The 19,992-nt window shown below is 38.2% G+C and overlaps 1 protein-coding gene across 3 annotated transcripts; it reads right to left on the reverse strand.

Moving 5' to 3' along the window:
- Positions 1-303: 303 nt before the first annotated feature.
- On the reverse strand, positions 304-19,205 carry abhd18 (abhydrolase domain containing 18). 3 transcript variants are annotated; one of them, XM_055158999.1, is made up of 14 exons: positions 19,054-19,205; positions 11,461-11,563; positions 9,001-9,085; positions 8,824-8,924; positions 7,689-7,764; positions 6,945-7,031; positions 6,741-6,766; positions 5,725-5,863; positions 5,518-5,607; positions 3,029-3,130; positions 2,723-2,958; positions 1,201-1,340; positions 876-979; positions 304-756 (listed from the first exon to the last, which is right to left on the reverse strand). In XM_055158999.1, exons 2-14 carry the CDS (start codon positions 11,550-11,552, stop codon positions 640-642), a joined length of 1,395 nt encoding a protein of 464 aa, XP_055014974.1. In that variant the 5' UTR covers positions 11,553-11,563; positions 19,054-19,205; the 3' UTR covers positions 304-639. The 3 variants fall into 3 exon arrangements, with proteins under 3 accessions (XP_055014974.1, XP_055014973.1, XP_055014971.1); XM_055158998.1 differs by having other exon boundaries at positions 304-759; XM_055158996.1 differs by having other exon boundaries at positions 304-700; positions 817-979.
- Between the last annotated feature and the right edge of the window lie 787 nt (positions 19,206-19,992).

Here is a 19,992-nt window from a genome sequence, read left to right on the forward strand (position 1 = left end):
TCCTGAAGCCTCCCTTATGTTTTCTCCTTCCTTCTGTGGTTTTCTTTGGGATGCCACTTAATATAGCAAATTTGAACGACAGCTGAGAAATGAAGGATAGAGGAAAGATGTGAGGAAAGAGAATTGAGACACAGCCCCTAACTTCACTGATCAATTGGGATTGTTCATGACATGGCTGACAATGATGCACAAGGACAATAAGGAAAGGAATATCCTAAGCGCTTTTAACCAATTTCGGATGGACTTCCGTGTGTATGGATCTTTAGGGCTACCTTCTATAAAACTGAGAAAAAAAACATAGCATTCTGAACATCATGTTTATTATTAGAGACAGTCACATGGACATGGAGGGATGCCAGGTCAGTATTAATGGTAACTGAATCATCTTTGTTAAAAGTCAACACAGTGAGGACAGTGATTCAGTGAAATCACACTGGCACATGAAAGTGTTTAGCTGCAATTAGGTTAAAAAAATACAACAAAAAACTTAAAGATTTTGTGCTATTGTGTCTTCTCCCCTTACAGGCAAAGGGCTGGGTGCATGTACACCAGTGTTAGTCATGCTCATTCTGCATTAGCAGGAATTACAGTTCATCATAAATCACACATCCAGGCCTGGTGCAGGAGAGCCAAGACCGGTCAGTGGAAGTGTTGGGGATACTTCAGGCAGAATCTTTCAAACGCATCATAAATGGCTTGTCTGAGAGAGATACACACAGATTGGTCAGATTCAGATGAATATTTCTTGGAGCCACACTGCTGTAAACAGATGAACAAGAAATGTAGTGAGTAGAGAGGTAGAAGAGTCAGACTTACCTGAAGACGTTTTGTTTGAACAGGTATGCACTGATGTGACCTCCTTTCAGGTAACGCACCTCACAGCCAGGCCAGATGTCCCTTAAGCTCAGTACTCCAGTGCGGGGCACATAGGCATCCATAGTGGCCTGGACCACAATGATGAGACTGGGGTCTACAGGAACTGTCACAAACATGAACATGCGGGATTAGGTTTTTGTCTAAGCACATGTACACATGTATGTGAGTGATGAATGTAATGTAAAAAAAAAACATGTTTTATGGCAAAAACCTATGGAAAGCTTTGTTTTATTATTATACCCTTTGTTTAGCATATTTTAAAAAGCACTATATACACTATATAAATCAAACGTATTACTATTATTACTGTGTTCATAAACTTGCCGGAGAAGTTTGCCATGTGCGTGCATTCATCCATCACTCCTTTCATGAAACTGATAGCCTCACTGTGCAGCCGGGACCCTTGAGAGGACTGGAATAAGCCTCCTGGTCTCTCCTTCAGCTGCGCCTCATTGACCTGTATACTGTTAAGAGCCAAAAAAAAGAGGAGAACCATAAACATACTTTCTTAGTCTAATATGTAGAAGTAAATGTCAACTAATGTAAACTAAACAGAATATAAGAATATTTTCTGCAATACAATCACTAATAGAAGACACCTAAGTCTTTCAAAATTTAAATGATTGTTGGGAATAGTCTAAACATAAACACACTGTGCAAAAAGCTATCACCTTAAACAGCATTAGACTATGCCTCTGCCGGGACACTGCGTAGACCCCTTGCTATTGGTTTTCAGGACATTAAAAGGAAATGTAGAATAGGCATGTAAATATATAGTTTGATGGAGCAAACAGCAGCTGTGAGATGCTTCTCTTTCGTCATTTGACAGTCAAGCCCAAGGTGTCACAAGTACAGTGTGTTTTAATTACTCTGCTCCAAAACCACACGCAATTGTTTTAACTTTGTGAAAGAGCAAATATAAAGTATTGCATAATTATTATTCATTAAGGCCCATCTAGTATGGTCACAATACTCAATTTCGATACTAAGGAATAGCTTCTATTCAATACTACGGATCATAAAACACTTTCTTTACACAATAGAATGCGGTTTAAATAGTAGTACTTCCTTATATTTCCATATGACATTGTATCTGTGTAAACATCTGTCATCCAGGTAGGTTCCATAGTGGGCCATGGGTGTATACTAGTCTATGTGCTCTTATACTTGTACTAATACAGCTCAAGATCATTTGTAAGCTATTCAGGAAAGGTTAATTTCTGTCTTGTGAATGTGATTTTTTTTTTGTATTGATACAGCTCGACTTGCTTGAGTGTCTAGTTTCAATACTTGTTTTAACAACACCTTCATTTCCTGTTTCTTTGATGACTTCTCATGCCCACAGGCATTGGCCTACAGAGCTCAAATTCAAATCACAATCGCGTGAATCTAATGGACTATCAAGTCTAATAAAACTGAACACTATAGCATCCCCTACCATAGACATGAAATGTCAGCATTATCAGATTTGTACAACATTTGAGGATGAAATTCTATGCATGACAAGAAACAATAAATATATATATAACGGACATGTTCCATTTTTCACAGTTAGCCAGAAGAGGAGCAAACATCCCCTATTTTCTATAGTTTTGTCTCTAGAATCATTAATATTTTCCTATTTTAAAGGTGTACAATATAATTTTTCTGGCGGAGGATCCGTTGGCCTGGGCAGCTCTCGGGAAGAAAGAATGGCACATCAGGGCAGTCGCGAGTCCTCAGTGGTCGCGTGGAAGGGGCGTGCACACCAGGGCCATCATCGCAGCAAAAGGCTTTAATATCAATTAGTATCTGATTTTTTTTTATACTTATGACAACCCTATGGGACTCTTGTGCTTTTTCATACCTTTTCTGAGGATCAGGGCTCATTCCAGTGTTGGTTATAGACACTCTGTGTTGTGAGTCTGTTTGCCCAAAATGTTGAACACAGTCACTTCCACTTTCCTGTCTCCTGTTGAGCCTGGTGAGTGGAGAGAAGCGGTCCATAGACAGGAGGCCGTATCCAGTCATGCCCAGCAGCTGGTCCCCAATCTCTGAGCTCCCACGGCTCGCAGGCTCCTGGGCCATCTTAAAGGAATCCACCTAGTTCCACACAACATTTAGCTTTGGTTAGAATGCAGCACACTAGTGGTGAAGAATAAAGCAGCCATACCCCGCAGTATTCCAAAAGCTGGATTATCTCCTTCTCATATACCGAGTTGAAGGTGTATTGCTTTTCCAGCTCACTCCAGTTCACAGCTCTACTCAGGACACCCTAAAACACACAAGACGTTGTTACATCCCGCTTTTTAAAGATTTTATATTACAAATTAGACTATTGGTTTTATGAAAACATCTTTAGATTATTATAGGTACATCTTAATAAAAATAGAATGTCATGAACAAGTTCAGTATTTTTTGTCACTCGTTTCAGGAAGTCAAACCTAACATTTTATGAATATGGCTTACAGTTAATGAAAACCCAAAATTCAGTGTCTCAGAAAATGTCAATATTGTGATAATGTTCAATATCAGAAAGCCATGGTGTCACACCCGAACCAGGTAAATAGCTTAAAACACATGCAAAGGTTTCCTGAACATTTACATAGCCTCTCAGTCTGGGTCAGTGGGCTACACAATCATGGGAAAGGCTACTGACAAGCAGATGTCAAGAATACACTGACACCCTCCACAAGGACAAAGCCACAATAAGTAATTTCTAAAGAAACTGAATGAAGTGTTGTATCCAAGCATATCCACGGAAAGTAGGAAAAAATGCAATAGCAAATGGAACGAGTGCAGCCTTGAGAGGCACAGACATAGCCCATGGGACATGAGAAGATGTCAGAAGAATCTTACCTGGGCTGTGGAGAAAAAGAACTGCAATTGGACTGTTGCTTAGTGGTCCAAAGTCTCTTTTCAGATCAAAGTACATTCTGCATACCTTTTGGAAATCAAGATCCCAGAGTCTGGAGGAAGAGTGGGGAGGCACAGAACTTGATGTTCAGTGTGAAGTTTCCATAGTCACTGATGATTTGGGCTGCCATGTCATCTGCTGGTGTTGGTCCACTGTGTTTTCTGAAGTCCACAATCAACACAGCCATGTGCCAGGACATTTTACAGCACTTAATGCTTTCTTCAGCTGACAAACTTTATGGAGAAGCTGATTTCATTTTCCAGCAGGATTTAGCACCTGCCCCCACAGCCCAAGGGCATCACAAAATGGTTCAATAACCATGGTATTACTGTGCTTGATTGGCCTGCAAACTCATGGCACATTGATGCAGTAATTCATGCCAAAGGAGGCCCAAGCCAAGTATTGAGTGCATAGAACCATCACAATTTTCACTATGTGTCATGAGTCTATAATATATGTGTTTTGGCTTCCTGAAATGATGGTCAAAAAATATTGAACTTTTTCATGATTATATGATTATATTGTGCAAAATTTACTCTTGTTAGCTTTAAACCTCATCAAAAACATACCTGGAGTTGTGTGTTTTTTCACATTTTTGAGTAACCCTTTTAAGCTCAAAATACTTTTTACTTTTTGTTCATAAGGGAATGGCAACTCCATGGCTGAAATTATGTAAATGATTCTAATGAAGGTGAATGGAGTTTAAAAACACAATTGCTACATTACCAAATGACATCACAATCTGGTAGTATTTTCAGAGAACTCATCCTAAATATACAGGGTTTGTGTGTGTTTTGTGTTGTGAATGAAACAAAACACAATTCACTCATAATGCACTCTGGTTATTGTTTTGATGAGTAAAGAAGTCCATCCTGGATAACCCTCAGCACCCTCTGCACAGCACCATCACTGAACAGGAGAGCATCTTTGGGCACAGGCTCTTGTCTCTGTCCTGCTCCAGACAGACTCTGGAAGTTGTTTGTCCCACATGCCATACGCCTGTACAACGCATTACTATAACTGATGAATGCAAAAGGATGGATGGTGTGTTGCTATGTTTCTTCCATTGTTGCTGCAGCTGAAATTTGAATTTCCTTTGGGATTAATAAAGTATCAATCAATCAATTTAAATTGTAGCTACGAATTCTCCCTACTGTGATGTCACATGGAACTCTCTAAACTTTCACTTTCCTGTGGTTTTTCAATATTTTTCTACTTTGTTTGGTATCAAATTATTATTTATATTTACAGCAGGTTTTACTCCATCAGATAATGTAAAAATGAGAGAATGATCAAAACCTGTCATACTCGCACATTTTAACCTTATAAAGATGTTAGGAAGAGGATGTCTTCCTCAAAAAAACAAACCTCAGTAGGGCTATAAGGACTAGTGAAATGACTGATCTAAAACATCTTAACCAATAAAGGTTGAAATATGCTGACTGAGAATATGAACAAGAATCAGTATAGCGCAGATGAAGATAATAATGATCAAAATGCAAATATTTTTATAGTTGCCTAATCACAATTATTTCAATTAATCTTTGTAGCCCTACACCAGAGCTTGTGTTTTGTTTCATTCATGCTTGTTTGAGAAATCCTGCATATCTAGCTTTAGTTACAATGTTCAGTTCCACATTGTCATTGTGAAGTTGTGATCCAAGAAGTGCTCTTTTGTCCATACACCTTTCCCAGACCAATACAAATTCAACGTGATACAGAAATTGCATGGTTTTTGTGCTTACAGTGGTGAAGACACTGGAGGCTGTTGACCAGGATAAGCAGGGAATCAGCGGGATCGGCTTTGGCCAGTTTGTTACTGCCAATGATGCCATCTGAAAACAATAATATACAGGTGTGTACACTTGATTTAAGAGAAGAATAGACCCATATAAGAAACAGTGACCCATCTAGGGAGCTGGCCAGGGACATAAGAATAAGAAGTTGCTTACATAACCTCCCATTGAGATGCCAGTCATTCCCAGTGGCCAGTATCCTTCTTTTTCAAGCCAGCGGAGGAGCACGGTGGACTCCAGGATCAAAGCCCCTCCCATCACAAACAGGTCTGAGACATTCTTTAGACAGGAGCGCCTGTGGAACACGTCACACTGGGTTTTCATTCAGAGAATCAGAGCTCAGAGGTGAAAAAAGGAAACTGCTGGATGTGCAACAGTTATTACAGCCTAAAAACACATTTTCTACCCCCAGTTCATTATAGTAGATATTTTGGTTTGTGTTTGTGTTGTTTGTTTGTCTTTGGGGTTTAAATTTCAGTGTGTCAAGAGTGTTCAGAACAGGACCAGGAGATCAGCCTGGTCATCTGTAAATACATAAAGTCTAGAAGAAAGTACGTAGCTGCTCCTTCTCAAGTGGGGCCTGTGGTCAGGGTTTTTTTTTTGGCCCATGAGGTAATGAAATGTGTAAGTAACATCTATTTTGATAACATTTGGCTGTGAAGAACATGTTATGAGATGGAAGGGAAATCAAACCAGTCCATCCTTTAAAAATGAATAATAAATTACACTTGCAATGAGCTTTACAGGCTTGTCAAATCTCAAAAGCACTTCACTGTAATCATTATTCAGTGTCTTGCCTTAAGACACAATGCACAATGACAGAACATGGTCTAAGGACATCGGGTTTAGGTACGAATGCTAAAACCTCTGAGCAAAAATACAATGTTGTGATCACTTTTAATCCATTTTAAATTGCACTTCATTAAATGTTCATGTTTTACATGCAAAACCATATTACATGTATGTCTGGCCCTTCACTGTATTAAATGTGGCTTGGCGAGGAAAACTATAGCTTGCTTTACATGTTTAAGAGAAAATGCTCCCACACAGATGGAGTGAAAGCACCAGCCAAATGTAAATTTAAATATCTTTAAAATGCACAAACATTTCATAAAATAAAATTCACTTTTAAAAGTCTGAGGATCATTTTGTGAAGGAGCAGAAATACTTACAGCTGGTCTTTGGGTTTGCGGAAGCCATGTGAGGAAAGAACTTAAGGAAACAAAGGGCAGAAAACATCATGGAGGCACTCTGTATACTGATGTCTGAATGTATGAGGACAAGCAGTGTTCATTCAAAAGATCCAGTAGCATTAGCCCAAAGACATAAGGAACAGCATTATCTGGACTAACGTCTGATCAGACAGATGGAAGGATATAATACGGATTCTCCAGGAGTAGTGAGGCCATCCCTGCTTCTTTGATCATAGGTCTGGCCATAAGGGTCCGCCGCCTCCAAAAAAACTGCAGAGGGACATACAGTTTATGGTTAATTAGAAGCTGATATAAACACAAAGCCTCAAAACGCTCTAAAATTTGTCAGGAGTCAAGATAGACCCATGCATTGGTTAGATGATCAGCCTAAAATGATATCTCTACCATAGGTAAATAACTGCTTAAAGAGGGGGTACTGTACTTCTCTGGGGTATGAACTCAATGTTACATTTTACTGTTTTGAAAATGCCATATTCTAAAAACAATGCATTAATATGTTTGACAAGTTTCAGTTTTGTTTTTGACGCTCTGTATGTCTCCTGCCTTTATACTCCACGCTATGCCACTGGCCCTTCAGTGTGCTATCACGTCACAATCAATGTGCCTCCTGCTAATGAAACTAAAGCACTTTACAACAGATTTGTCAAGCTGCTGTGTACAGTTGTGTTTCATGCTTTTGTATATTTATGGGAGCATGAGTGATGTAGGCTTGTGGGCTGAGTAGTGCACATAATATTGAAGTGAACCATAAGGTCGCTAAATTACTCAAACACACACGTTACAACATCTTAAGCAGCTCCAGTCCGGAGGCTGCAAGTATTTCGTATAATTAAAAGTAGTGAGCATTAGCATATTTTGAGGAAAATTATGAAAAACAGCCCTACACATTAAAGTCAGGAGTCTTACATGATCTCCGGTCCCTGCCAAGTGGACACAGACTGGCCTGTTCTTCTGCCACCTTTTGGGAACAATGAACTGGAACCTGACAGGGAACAGGCACAGGTCAGAAACACTTCCAGCACAGCCTCAGTAAACACCACAATCCATTCTAAACTGCTGTACCAATAGGAGACATATCAGTTCCATTATTAGTCGATAGTATTGGCTGATTGATTCTTCCAAATCAATATCATCTGATACTCAATATTGATATTCAATTAATTTTTACATTGCCCCATTCTGCGTGTGCCTTTTTTTAACGAATGAGTCAATGAGTGTTATGTGTCTGTAAGTGCCGGTCTTTTAGCCTAATTGATTTAAATTTTTTTTACTCACGAGTCTGTTCAAAAAGACAAATCTGATGTGTAGCTCTCTGAAAAGAGTTCTACACCTTAATCTTCCATTTCTCTTGCTGAAAGCGATTGGAACTAAGGATCGGAGAATTGAAAACAAATAACAAATAACAAATTGGTGGAAGCATTACAACAGCAGAACATCCTCTCCATTTCTAAACAAGAAATGATCCAAATGCAAAAGTGGATAAAATGAACTCCAAATGAGATAAACCCACAAACTGAAGAGCTGTCCCAGGTCCCACCTGAAGGAGCTTGTATACCACCAGCTTTACATGTACCACAGTCTGAGAGGCACTGATACATGGTGTTTATCAATGAACACAGGAGCCTGTTTAAAAGTCTCACTCTGGACTATGGAAAGGCATTATGAAATTAGACTTTGTTGCTCATTCTCTTATGACGTATCTGGGGCAAAGCATATTTGCTCTTAGAGATCAATGTAATTTCTTTAAAATCCTGGTTCTAAATAAAGAAAATAAAGAAAACTAACTTCACTGGTCATAAAGAATGCTTAAAAATGAAGTATTGACACTAAGTGACATACAAGTTGCATGAGCTGAAATTATGCACACACACACACACACACACGCACACGCGCACACACAAAGTCTCAACAAAGTGTATGGGAAACACTGTTTTGCCCATCCTTAATTGTGAAATTCACAGTCTGCTGATTTCATATAGAACTTCCATTGATCTGAGAAATTCAGAAATGAGCCAATGGTCAGATTTGAGATGTTTGATACCTGGCATTGACGGCTTCACGTGGAAGTATTCCAGGGACAAGATGGACCAGAGGAGAAATGAAATAGCCATTGTGTATATGGCAATCAGAATGCTCTTCGCTCTGCACAAAGAACATCACACAGATGTTATGTTCACTAGAATCATGCACTGGAGTAACTGCACATTCACCCACGGACCTTGTCGATGTAAACTGGATAATCCTCAGGCACCAGGCTCTTACATTTTTCCCTATCTCCAATCAGCTTACGGAATTCAAAAATTCTAGAAAAAAAGAGGAGAAAAGGCTGTAAGATGTGGTCACATTGTCAAAGGAAATAACTAAATACAGGTATTGAAATTTGAGTATTTGAGTAATTGTATTTAGTTACAGTTACTATTTCATTAATTTGTTTGTTGAAGAAACATACCTAAAAATCGAAGTAATACAGTACATGGTGTAATTCCAGGTTCAAATTGTGCATTACATTAGGTTAAGGTGTTTTAATAGTATAAAATTCAGGTTTCATAATATCTCAGTTTCATAAAATATTTTTCTATTTTAATGTTATAAAATAAGTTTTTGTAAATAATTAACAGAAATCAGGCTGTAGATTTCAATGTCCTTTACCACTTAAACTAAATTGCAATAATCAAGTTTCTTTATAAAACCACAAACGTAATATATCAGTATACAGTATTTGTCAAAACAAACTACAGTTGCAATCAAAATTATTCAATCCCAACTGCAAATTAGGTTTATTGGTAAAATGTACTAAACTAGCAGCTGTTTCCAAAAAGAAATCAAACAAGAACAATTTAAATAGCTCAACACAACTAGTATTACAAGTGGTTTCTCCAAATTCAACAAAAATGCTACTTTAAAAGACTACTGCAGTCTCAAAATTATCCAACTCCTTCATGACAAGCATCTTTAGTAGAGCAGCCCTTTGCTGTTATGACCTAGTGCAAACGTGATGCATAGCCAGACACATCTTCTGGCAGCATTCCTGAGGACTCTTAGCCCATTCCTCATGCGCAAAGGCCTCCAGTTCACTAATATTCTTGGATTTGCATGCTGCAACTGCCTTTTTCAAATCCCACCAGAGATTTTCAATGGGGTTCAAGTCAGGCGACTGTGATGGCCTCTCTAGTATCTTCCAGGACTTCTTCTGAAACCAAGCCTTAGTGGACTTTGAGAAAAGCTTGGGATCATTGTCCTGTCGGAATGTCCAATAACGCCCAACCTTCCAGGGGTGTGCAAAAATATCGGAATATCAACAAATTGTATCGTTTAATGTGATGATACAGTATCGATATCATGGGCTGCTGTATCAATATTTCACCAAGAGTATTTTCAGGTGTGTTTTACTAAATGATTTTGTTACAGTGCTACAGTTTTGTTGCTTGTGGAGTGAAAGGAAAATCATTTATGCAACACATCTGACATTTTTACTGTTTTGAGGATTAAAATGTTTGTGTTTCATATGAACTTTACACAAGAAGTGGTTTAAGACTTTTAGTATCACAGCCACGCTTTAGACTTTATTTTTTATTGAACCGTATCGAATCAATTTGAAATATATAATATCAAATCGAAAGTGCACTGTATCGAGATATGTATCGTATCATGGCCTGTGTATCGAGATATGTATCGTATCGGCACCTTCTTAATGATACCCAGCCCTACAACCTTCAGTTTCCTCACAGATGGCATGACATTTTCTCCCAGGATTTCCTGATATTTGATTGAATCCATCTTGTCCTCCACACGCTGCAAGTTTCCAGTGCCAGAGGAAGTGAAGCAGCCCCAGAGCATCACTGAGCTACCGCCATGCTTCAGCTTCATTGTAGGCAGGGTGTTCTTTTCAGCGCATGCTTCACTCTTCCTCCTCCAGACGTGCTGCTGATCCATCAGCCCAAAACTTCCAATTTTGTTTCTTCACTCCACAGAACAGAATCCCAAAACCTCTTTGGCTTATTTATACAGATTTGAGCAAATTGGAGCCGACTTTTCTTGTGCCTTTGGGTCAGTAGTGGTGTACGTCTTGGAGTTCATGCATGGAAACCTTCAGCGTTTAGAATGTGCCTAAACTGAAACCTCAGTGCAGGCTGCCACCAAGTCTTGTTGCAGGTCTTTTGCAGTCAGTCGAGGGTTTCTTACCACCTGCCTCTTCAGGACTCTGGTGGCAGCCAGATATGTGAGGGGTTTTATATCAAGTACACCTGATGCAAATAATAAAGCCCTTGATTTGCAAAAGTGTGCTCTTATGAGGAATTCTATTCAGGGGGTTGAATAATTTTGAGACTGCAGTAGTCATTAAAAGTAGCATTTTGTGTTGACTTTGGAGAAACCATTTGTAATATTAGTTGTGTTGAGCTATTTCAACTGTTCTTGTTTAATTTCTGTTTTGTAAACAGCTGCTTTTTGTACATTTTACCAATAAACCTAATTTGCAGTGTGGGTTGAATAATTTTGATTGCAACTGTATATTAAAAGGAATGTGCTAATTCTCTTGACTGAAAACATCTGAAAACAACACATTAAAGGTACTAGGTAAAGTATTATGAGGTTACACCTTGTCAAACCAGATTCTGTCTTTTAGTGTTTTATCTTGAACCTTGTCCAAGAGCTTGTAGGGCATGTGAATATACATTACCTCTTGAGATCCTCGGGGTTCCCCCATCCTCCAATAAAGAGCTTGGTGAGGAGCAGCCTTCTGTAAAAGACATCCAGACGACTCACACCCATGGACCTGGCATCTGTACACAAGGACACAGTGATTCATTTCAGCGTACCATTACAGTCACAAGTCACAATATTAATAATGCCATACAACTATAACTTGTAGCAACTGTCAAAATTGCAACTAATAATGTGTTTGATTTTATATTCTTTTTGTGGCAATTGCCATATTTGGATGTCATGTAGTTTGACATCAAAAAGAAAACAATAATGAAGTTTTATTTACAAATGCATTTTTTTTTTTATATGAACCTTTTGTGAGAAACCACCTTGTTTTGTTACAGTTGTTAATGCTACGCCTGTAAATTTAGACTGAATCGAAAAATCATGTGGATCTTTTCAATTACTCACTTATATTGCAGAGTTACATTTTTTGTGTTTTTAAAGTTATTTTCATGATTAAGACAAACTACTGATTCATTTTAAAAGACTTTGACTGTTTTTTTTGTTTGTTTGTTTGTTTTTAAATTTTGGAGTATTTTTGAGTATTTCAGGAACAATGAGTTGTAATTCATATTTATACAGTATAATGAAAAAATATATAAAAATAAGTGAGATGTCACTTTGACAATATATATTTATTTTTAACTGTTTTTAAATCTATTTTATCAGATGCCACTGTCAAGCAAAGTAGACGCCTGCCACAGGGAGCGGGTCAATTCTGACCCTGTAGAAAGAGCAGAACCAGAGCCAGGAGAAGACACAGGTTTGTTCTGAAATGTGGAAAAGGAAATATTAATTTGAATAGCAATACGTACTATTTAATAAGAATGTTGTGAAAAATGAATATGACAATGTGTGTAAAGGAAACATGGAAATGAGTGGCAATGAATGAAAGAGCAAGTGTGACAATGAAAATGAAGTGTTATGAAAAAATGACAATTAGAGTAGAGGTGAAATAGAAATGATGAACAATGTTTGATTTTGCATGCAGTTATTTGTTTGGCCAATATGAGGTTTTCCTGTCATTTAGTGCCACCATGTATCATATGATGTGACTAATAATAGCAGTAATTTTATTAAAATGAAAATATGGTATTTCAATTCTATGGCTGGAATTAATAACTGACAAAATATACTTGGACGATTGGTATTATTTAGGCATTTTTCTTCATTCTATGCATTTTATAGAGAAAAGTAGTATGTTAATGAAACACAAGCAGGTGACTGTCATATTGGACATCAAAAGAAAATATCAATATACTTTAAAAATCAAATGAAATGCCAACAGTTTGTTTCTATACACTTCATATTACTCAGAACTTAGATTAATATCCCAGTCATGTTTTAGAAAATAGAAAAATTTAAGGTTATTCTCGGTCACACCACATGACATTTTTTAAGGTCAGAGCCAATTCATGTCCATAAAAACACAATAAAAATGCTTAATATAAATGCTAAACATAGATTTATGCATACCTGACACTGTAAATATTTGAAAAAATTCTATAGAAAGTAACATTTTTTAGAACCCTTTGGTCGAGGTCCAAGCCATGCGTGTTTGGGTGCAGGTGTCTGGTAGCTGTGGACCAGTTTGTCATGGACAGTAGAGCACCTTTTAAAAGAGAGGCCAAGAGAGGAGAACGCAAAGGCAAAGGGGGAGGATGAAACCCAGAACCCAGAAATACCCGGAGCAGAACCAGATACATGCAGTAATTAACATTTCCAATTGTCCTGTCAGATGAGAGTGTTCAGCTTCTGTCCAAGGGATTATCATTTGCCCCTCCGTACTGTGCTCAGGAATTTGACACTAAAATTGATCTGTTCCAATTCTAGGAAAGTCTGCACTTAAAGATATGGTGTAGATTGAATCCTGCAACCACTTCTTCAAATTCAGGTCAGACTGCCTTAAGACTCTCATTTAAAGCCAACTCTACTTTTAGCCCTGTAGTACAAAATGCCACATTAAATACTTTTGCAAAAAAGTAAACTTTGAGATTGATAAATTGTTCAGTAACCAAAGAAAACCACTGAAAGAAAGGTGGTGCTGTAGTAGTATGGGATAAAGACATGTATGTAAAACAGGCTTATCGCCCACTTAACAATGAAGAATTTTATAACTGTCTTACATGTAATCCCACAGATGACCTGAAAGCAGAGTTAAAACAGTTACTTACTGAGGCACTGGAGAAGAACTGGCTCACTGAATTAGAAGTGAAATTTCTTTTGAATGAGCACCCTAGCATGGCATCTTTTTATATGCTGCCTAGAGTTCACAAGTGTCTCACTAACCCTCCTGGTAGACCAGCCATATCAGGCAATAGTCTTACAGAACCGGTTTCTAAATACACAGACTATTTCATCAAACCTTTCTTGCCTTCCCTCCCAGCTTATATCCAGGACACATCTGACATCCTTTGAAAATTTAAGTAACTTAAAACTATAGGCCCAGAGACCTTTTAAGTTACTATGGATGTTGAATCTCTATATTCAAATACTGAACACAAAGAGGGATTGGCAGCTTTGGGGTTCCATCTGAATAACCGCCCCACTAATGCCACCGAATGAGTTTTTAATCAAACCCACAAATTGGACATTAACCAATAATACTTGTGTATTTGAAGACAAAAATTTCAGACAAGTAAAAGGTTGTGCTATGGGTGCCTGTTATAGCCCATCATATGCAGGCCTATACCTGGGTAAATGGGAACATGATTTTATCTTTAATACTGAAAGAAATAAGTTTCACAATTCTACTGTTTGGTGGGGATGGTATATTGATATATGTCTGTTTTGGTCTGGATCAGAGACAGAGTTACAAGAATTACATTGCTTTTTAAACAACATCAGCTCTAATATAAGACTGTCTTTGGAGTATAGCCAGGAAAAAGTGAACTTCTTGGACACTACAATTTATAAGACAACATAGGAAATGTACATACTACTTGAAAACAGACAGGAACACCATTTTACATGGTTAAAGCTGCCATCCAAAGTGGCTTATTAAATATCCCGTATGGACAAATGTAACGTGTGCGGACAATTTGTGACCAAGACTGAGATTTTGAAATTAAATCTTGTGAAATGATGTACAGATTCCAAGATCGGGGATATAAGAAAGAGATCCTCCTAAAAGCTTACCACTGGGCAAGCCATCTAAACAGAGACGCTCTCCTTATTAGAAATCCACCAAAGACTACCAAGGAACATGTAATTTTAACACCAAATTCAGCAATGAGGCTTACAAACTAAAGCAAATTATCAAGAACAACTGAGACATTATTGAGAGTGACAAGACACTTCATCGCAGAGTCTCCCTTGGTTAGTTTTAAAAGGTGCCCTACTATCCATGACAAACTGGTTCTGGCTACCAGCAGCCTGACCAAGAACCAACGGGTTCTTATAAGTGTACTTGTCTCCACTGCACCAATATGTCAGACCAAGTCATTTCTGGGCTATCATTCATAAAAAGAATATATAATAAAACACTTTACCAGTTGCAAAACAACATTTGTAATTTACACACTTATTTGCCCTACCTGCAAGGTTTTCAACATAGGAATGACCAAAAGGGGCCTGCAAGAGCACTTGGCTGAGCATAAATATGCTATCCGTCCAGGCAACACAAACCATATGGCCAGACACTTTTTGGACTTTCATAACAGCAATCCATCTAATCTGCAGGCCCATGGAATTGATCATATACCAGCCTCTTTGCGAAAAGGAAACCATATTGAAAAATTTAACAATGTGAAACTTTCTGGATTTATAAATTACAGGCAATGAAATATCCTGGGCTCAATGAAGATTTGGACTTCTCTGTGTTTTCTGTATATATTTTTGTACATATGAGTGTTTATATACTCTGTGGCAGGGGTGTCAAACTCAAATTCACAGAGGGTCAAAATTAAAAACTGGGACAAAGTTCTGGGCCAGACTAAATACACTACCAGCCAAAAGTTTTAGAACACCACAGTTTTTCCACTTTTTTACAGTTTACTGTTGATATTCATATTCTAAACTTTTGACTCATCAAAGTGTCCACCTTTGTCAGATAGAACAGCTGAACACACTCATGGCTCGTTCTTTTTACAATAAAAATCAAATATTGTTCAGAAAGTTCTTCCCAAGTCTGTTGCAGTATTTCCATAAATGTGTGGCACTTGTAGGTTGCTTCACTCTTCTGTCCAGTTTGTCCCAAACCAGCTCCATGGGGTTTAAGTCTGGACACTGTGCTGCTGCTGGACACTCCATGTTTTCAAGCTCATCATCGTTCTTTTTACCTCAGGTAGTTTTAGCAGAGCTTGGATTTGTATTTCGTTCTTTTATCCTATGTTAACCACTGTATGTTCAGTTTTTACCTTTGTACTGTTTCAAGCTCTTCAATGGACTTGCACGACTTGAAATGCAATAAATAACTGGAAAAACTAGGGTGTTCTAAAACACACAGGTCGTGTATTTATTGAAAAATTCCAACAACAACTGCATGTTTTCTCTTCTTTCGAGATATGTAATGTTAAATATTTTCATATTAAAATAAATGTTTAATAATAGTTTTGCTTAAACACTGAATCCAGAACAAGCATAATATAAAAAATAAAATAAAAATGTTATAATATTATATTGTGGGCCAAATTTGTCCCTCAGGCCTGAGTCTGACATATCTGCTCTATGGTGTTCCATGGTTCTAACACTGCCATCTTGTGGTGTGTCTCAGGTAGTGTCCACAGGTGAATCTCCACTCCTCCTCTTCCAGCCCTATTGGTGGGCTTCCTGTATTTAACTCACATGGTTCACTCAGAATTCAGTTTGTTTGTGAGGAAAGCCATAGGCTGAAACACGTCTGGACTCTGTAAATTGTCCATTAAGACATGACATAAATTGAATTTGCCGCATTACATCAAAACAACAGGAATTTGGCAATTAGAAGAGAGGTGGCTTTTGCTGTTTTCCAATTATCCAAACTGGTTGGGGAGCCATAATACAATTTAAACTCATTCATAAATCAAGAAAATGGGAGTATGTTCCCTCTCCATTTACTACAATGAATATGATAGTTCCCTAAAAGCAAAATAATATTTACAACCATTTCTGTTGAAGTGCCCAGACGGTCCATATAAAATAAAATGTGACAAGTTTTGAATACAGGGATTTAAATTTAGCCAGCTTCTGACATCTGACCAGAAGACCTGGGAGTGAGGACATTCAAAAAACAAATGATTCAAAGATTCTTTTTCTGAATTACAAAAAATACAGAATTCAACCTCAAATTTAAATCTTCTTTTAAGAAAAAGGCCCACAGGGTAGATACTCTTTAACATTTTAAAATGAGTCTCTTTCACTTTTAGAGACAGCGGAAACTTAACAAATTTAGAGTATGCTTTAATTTTCTTGACTGATTATTAGAGCTGGACATATCCTTAGAAGAAGTTCTATTAAGGTCATTGTGAATGTTTTGTTTCTTACCCTCATTATTGCATGTATTGTTACATTTAGAATCTAATAAATTACAGTCATTCACCATCAGAATGAGAAAAGATATCCTAACATCAAAATACTGAACTGTGCTCAAATGAAGTAATGGTGAATCTCAGCTGGTCTAACAACACCAGTTGCATAGTGAAAAAGGGACACCAATGCCTATACTCCCTTAGGCGCCTCAAAAAAGCAGGTGTGCGCCCCTCTGTCCTGAAGGCCTTTTACAGGTGTGCGGTGGAGAGCATCTTCACCTCCAACATGACTGTGTGGTTCAGCAGCAGCACCAAGGCAGAGAGGAAAACTCTGCAGAAGGTAGTTAGAGCTGCGGAGCACATCTGCGGCTGTAGTCTGCCCTGCACTGAAGACATTTACATCAGCAGGTGCAGGACAAAAGCCACAACATCATGGAAGACTCCACCCATCCAGCACATTGACTTTTTACAGCTCTCCCATCAGGCAGATGATTGCGCCACCTACAGGCCAGGACCACCAGACAACGGAACAGTTTTTATCCTGATCCCGTGAGACAGATCAATTCTGTCAGAAAGCCCAGACACGAATGCACCTTACAAAACACCACTGACTTGGAACACACTTTAGAAAACAGGGGCGGGTGGGGGCTGTGTTTTTTAAAGACTGTATTTGACATACAATATTTTAACTATTTATTCTTATTATTATCTATGCTGCTGTTGTTGACCTGGACCTGAGTGCAGTATTTTGTTTCTGTGTATTTTTTTATACTGAAATGACAAATAAATTCTGATCATTTCTGAAGGGATTGCTTTGCAAACTGGAAAAGTCTATACTCACAGTTAAGATATTTTTCTTCGAAAGATGAAAAGTTTAGAATATTACCATGACAATATGGCGCCACTTTCTGTAGTTGATTGAGACTTTGCAGTGAAATCATACAGGGGGTTGTAAGCACAGCCACATCATTAAACTACAGAAAGGAATTAAACATAACAACATATTTTACAGAACCTGTGATGATCAATATGAGCATTCATAGTCCTGTTTGTTCAACAAAAAGGAAAAAAATGTTGGCTAACGATAGATAGCCTGTGACTGTAAAGTTTTTTGAGAGGGACTTAACAGTAAAAATCAGCTCTCATACCTGTCATCAGCTCTGGTCAGATTGTGCTGAAACAAAGCTAAAGTTTAACAAAGCCTCAGACTCAGGGTGACTAGATTTTCAATATTCTAAACTGGGACAAACCTGGGTTGGGATAGTTGGTATAAATAAAACAGTGAAAAGAGTGTGTAAGATTGTGCATTCTCATGTCAGTCATAATCGGAGGGACTGCATTTTTTTTATTTATTTTTTTGCTTTATGGTCATTCGCAAACACGGTTTTCTGCATTTTGGCCAAACAAATGACAATTTATGCTCCTCTTTACTGTTGGCGGGGATCAGATTTGTCAAAAACTGTGATAGTTCTGTTTTAGTCCTGGTTTAGAATTGATGTAGTGCTGGTTTAGTTTTAGTTTAGTCCTAGTTCAGACCTGTTTTAGATCAAATTGGTCAAAAATAGGGACACCTAGACTATTTCTTGTATAAAACTGGGACTGGTTTTGTATAAATCTGATAGAACAGGGGACACAGGGCTCGAAACCGGGATTAAACCTGGGTAAATAAAGACGTCTAGTCACCCTACTCAGACCGAGCATCACACCCCGGGGAATGTTGATGACATCAGATGCAAAGTATCAACTGTGAAAAAGTTATTCGTTTCTTTATGCATAGAAGACATTGAACTTTGTACCAGTTTTTTGATTCATGTGATAAGACCAGTAAATGCAGCCTCACTGACCATAAACCAGGTCAATAAATATCCAAACTAAGAGTAAAACAGCAAATACCACCGGAGAATTCTGACCTGTTCAGTTTTTGATGTCACATGAACATTTGTATTTTGTTGACAGGAGTGTGCCAAAGGACCGAACATGCTGCTCTACAGAGGAAATGAGGAAGTTGTCCACCGTTACTCAGGTCAGGGACAATACCAGTCATTTATCTGACGCCGATTTCAGACTTGTCTATCGCGGAGACATCAGAAGCAATAGTTAATCTAGTTGCTCGTTACCTCAAACAGTCTCAGACGCGTTTCCAGCCCGCAGTGCCGAGTCTCCTTCTCGCGGTGAACAGCTGAGGTGACCGCGCAGGCACCACACATCGGAGCAGGAGCAGTGAAGCTTCCGCCGGCGCCATGGACGTACAGAGTGACTACTTCCGCCCACGGGCCAAAATAAACCGAATGAAACGCACCAAAGAGAATGCGCTTATTGTGGGAGCGGAGGTATAAAAGATAATCATAGAGTACACTGATCGTTACATTATTTGCTCCCATCAAACATCTCAACTTGTATATTTGAGTTTTTGTTTCAAATATAATGGGATTTTTACTTCCGGAATCAGAAGTAGCCTACCCGCCCACTTTTTGGTTCGTTCATTCATTTTTTTCTTTAAGTAAGAATTGCTTCATTTCTGAAGACAGGTGGAACAATTACAATTGTGTCAACTATACTAATTCATGTGAATAACCAGCAGTCAGCAAATCCATTCCACTTGCCCTTCATCTCATTTGAAACTTTGGACTCCCTCTTTACGTAAACAGCATATTCATGTTTTTTTTTTTTTTTTCTTCATAAAGTATTTCAAATCAAATCCATTTAGCATTTCACTGAAGCTCAGCTCACCCATGGTTAACAATTACTAACTTTAAAATGGCCAGCATTTTTAAACAATACATAGCATATTTTCTCCATTAGGATGCAGCACAACTAACAATCATGGCCAAAATCACACCCTGGTCAGGCAGAAAGTGATCCTGCGTTATGTGGCAATTAACAAACATTTAAAGGTGCAACTTTTCTTGCTTGCAATCTAGAACACTCTTCATTACTTTACAAAGATGGGAATCTGATAGCCAGCGAATCTCTCAGTTTTCAGATGGCTGTGATTTAGAGGTGGATTAGGCAATCAGGGACGTACATGGTTCATTTGAGTTAGAAAAAAATAAAGG

The sequence above is a fragment of the Boleophthalmus pectinirostris genome, unplaced genomic scaffold (genome assembly GCF_026225935.1).
Source record: "Boleophthalmus pectinirostris isolate CB_2022bp ecotype Guang Dong unplaced genomic scaffold, ASM2622593v1 HiC_scaffold_23, whole genome shotgun sequence".
NCBI classification, from domain to species: Eukaryota; Metazoa; Chordata; class Actinopteri; order Gobiiformes; family Gobiidae; genus Boleophthalmus; species Boleophthalmus pectinirostris.

Bases quoted from the DNA above. Each gene is read 5' to 3' on its own strand.
- abhd18 (XM_055158998.1), bottom strand. From the start codon at position 11,552: ATGGGTGTGAGTCGTCTGGATGTCTTTTACAGAAGGCTGCTCCTCACC. The intron at 7,765-8,823 runs GTATCAAACATC...GTTCCCTGTCAG, and splicing joins CGTGAAGCCGTCAATGCCAG to GTTCCAGTTCATTGTTCCCA. The intron at 760-875 runs GTGCGTTACCTG...ATCTGTTTACAG, and splicing joins ACATCTGGCCTGGCTGTGAG to CAGTGTGGCTCCAAGAAATA.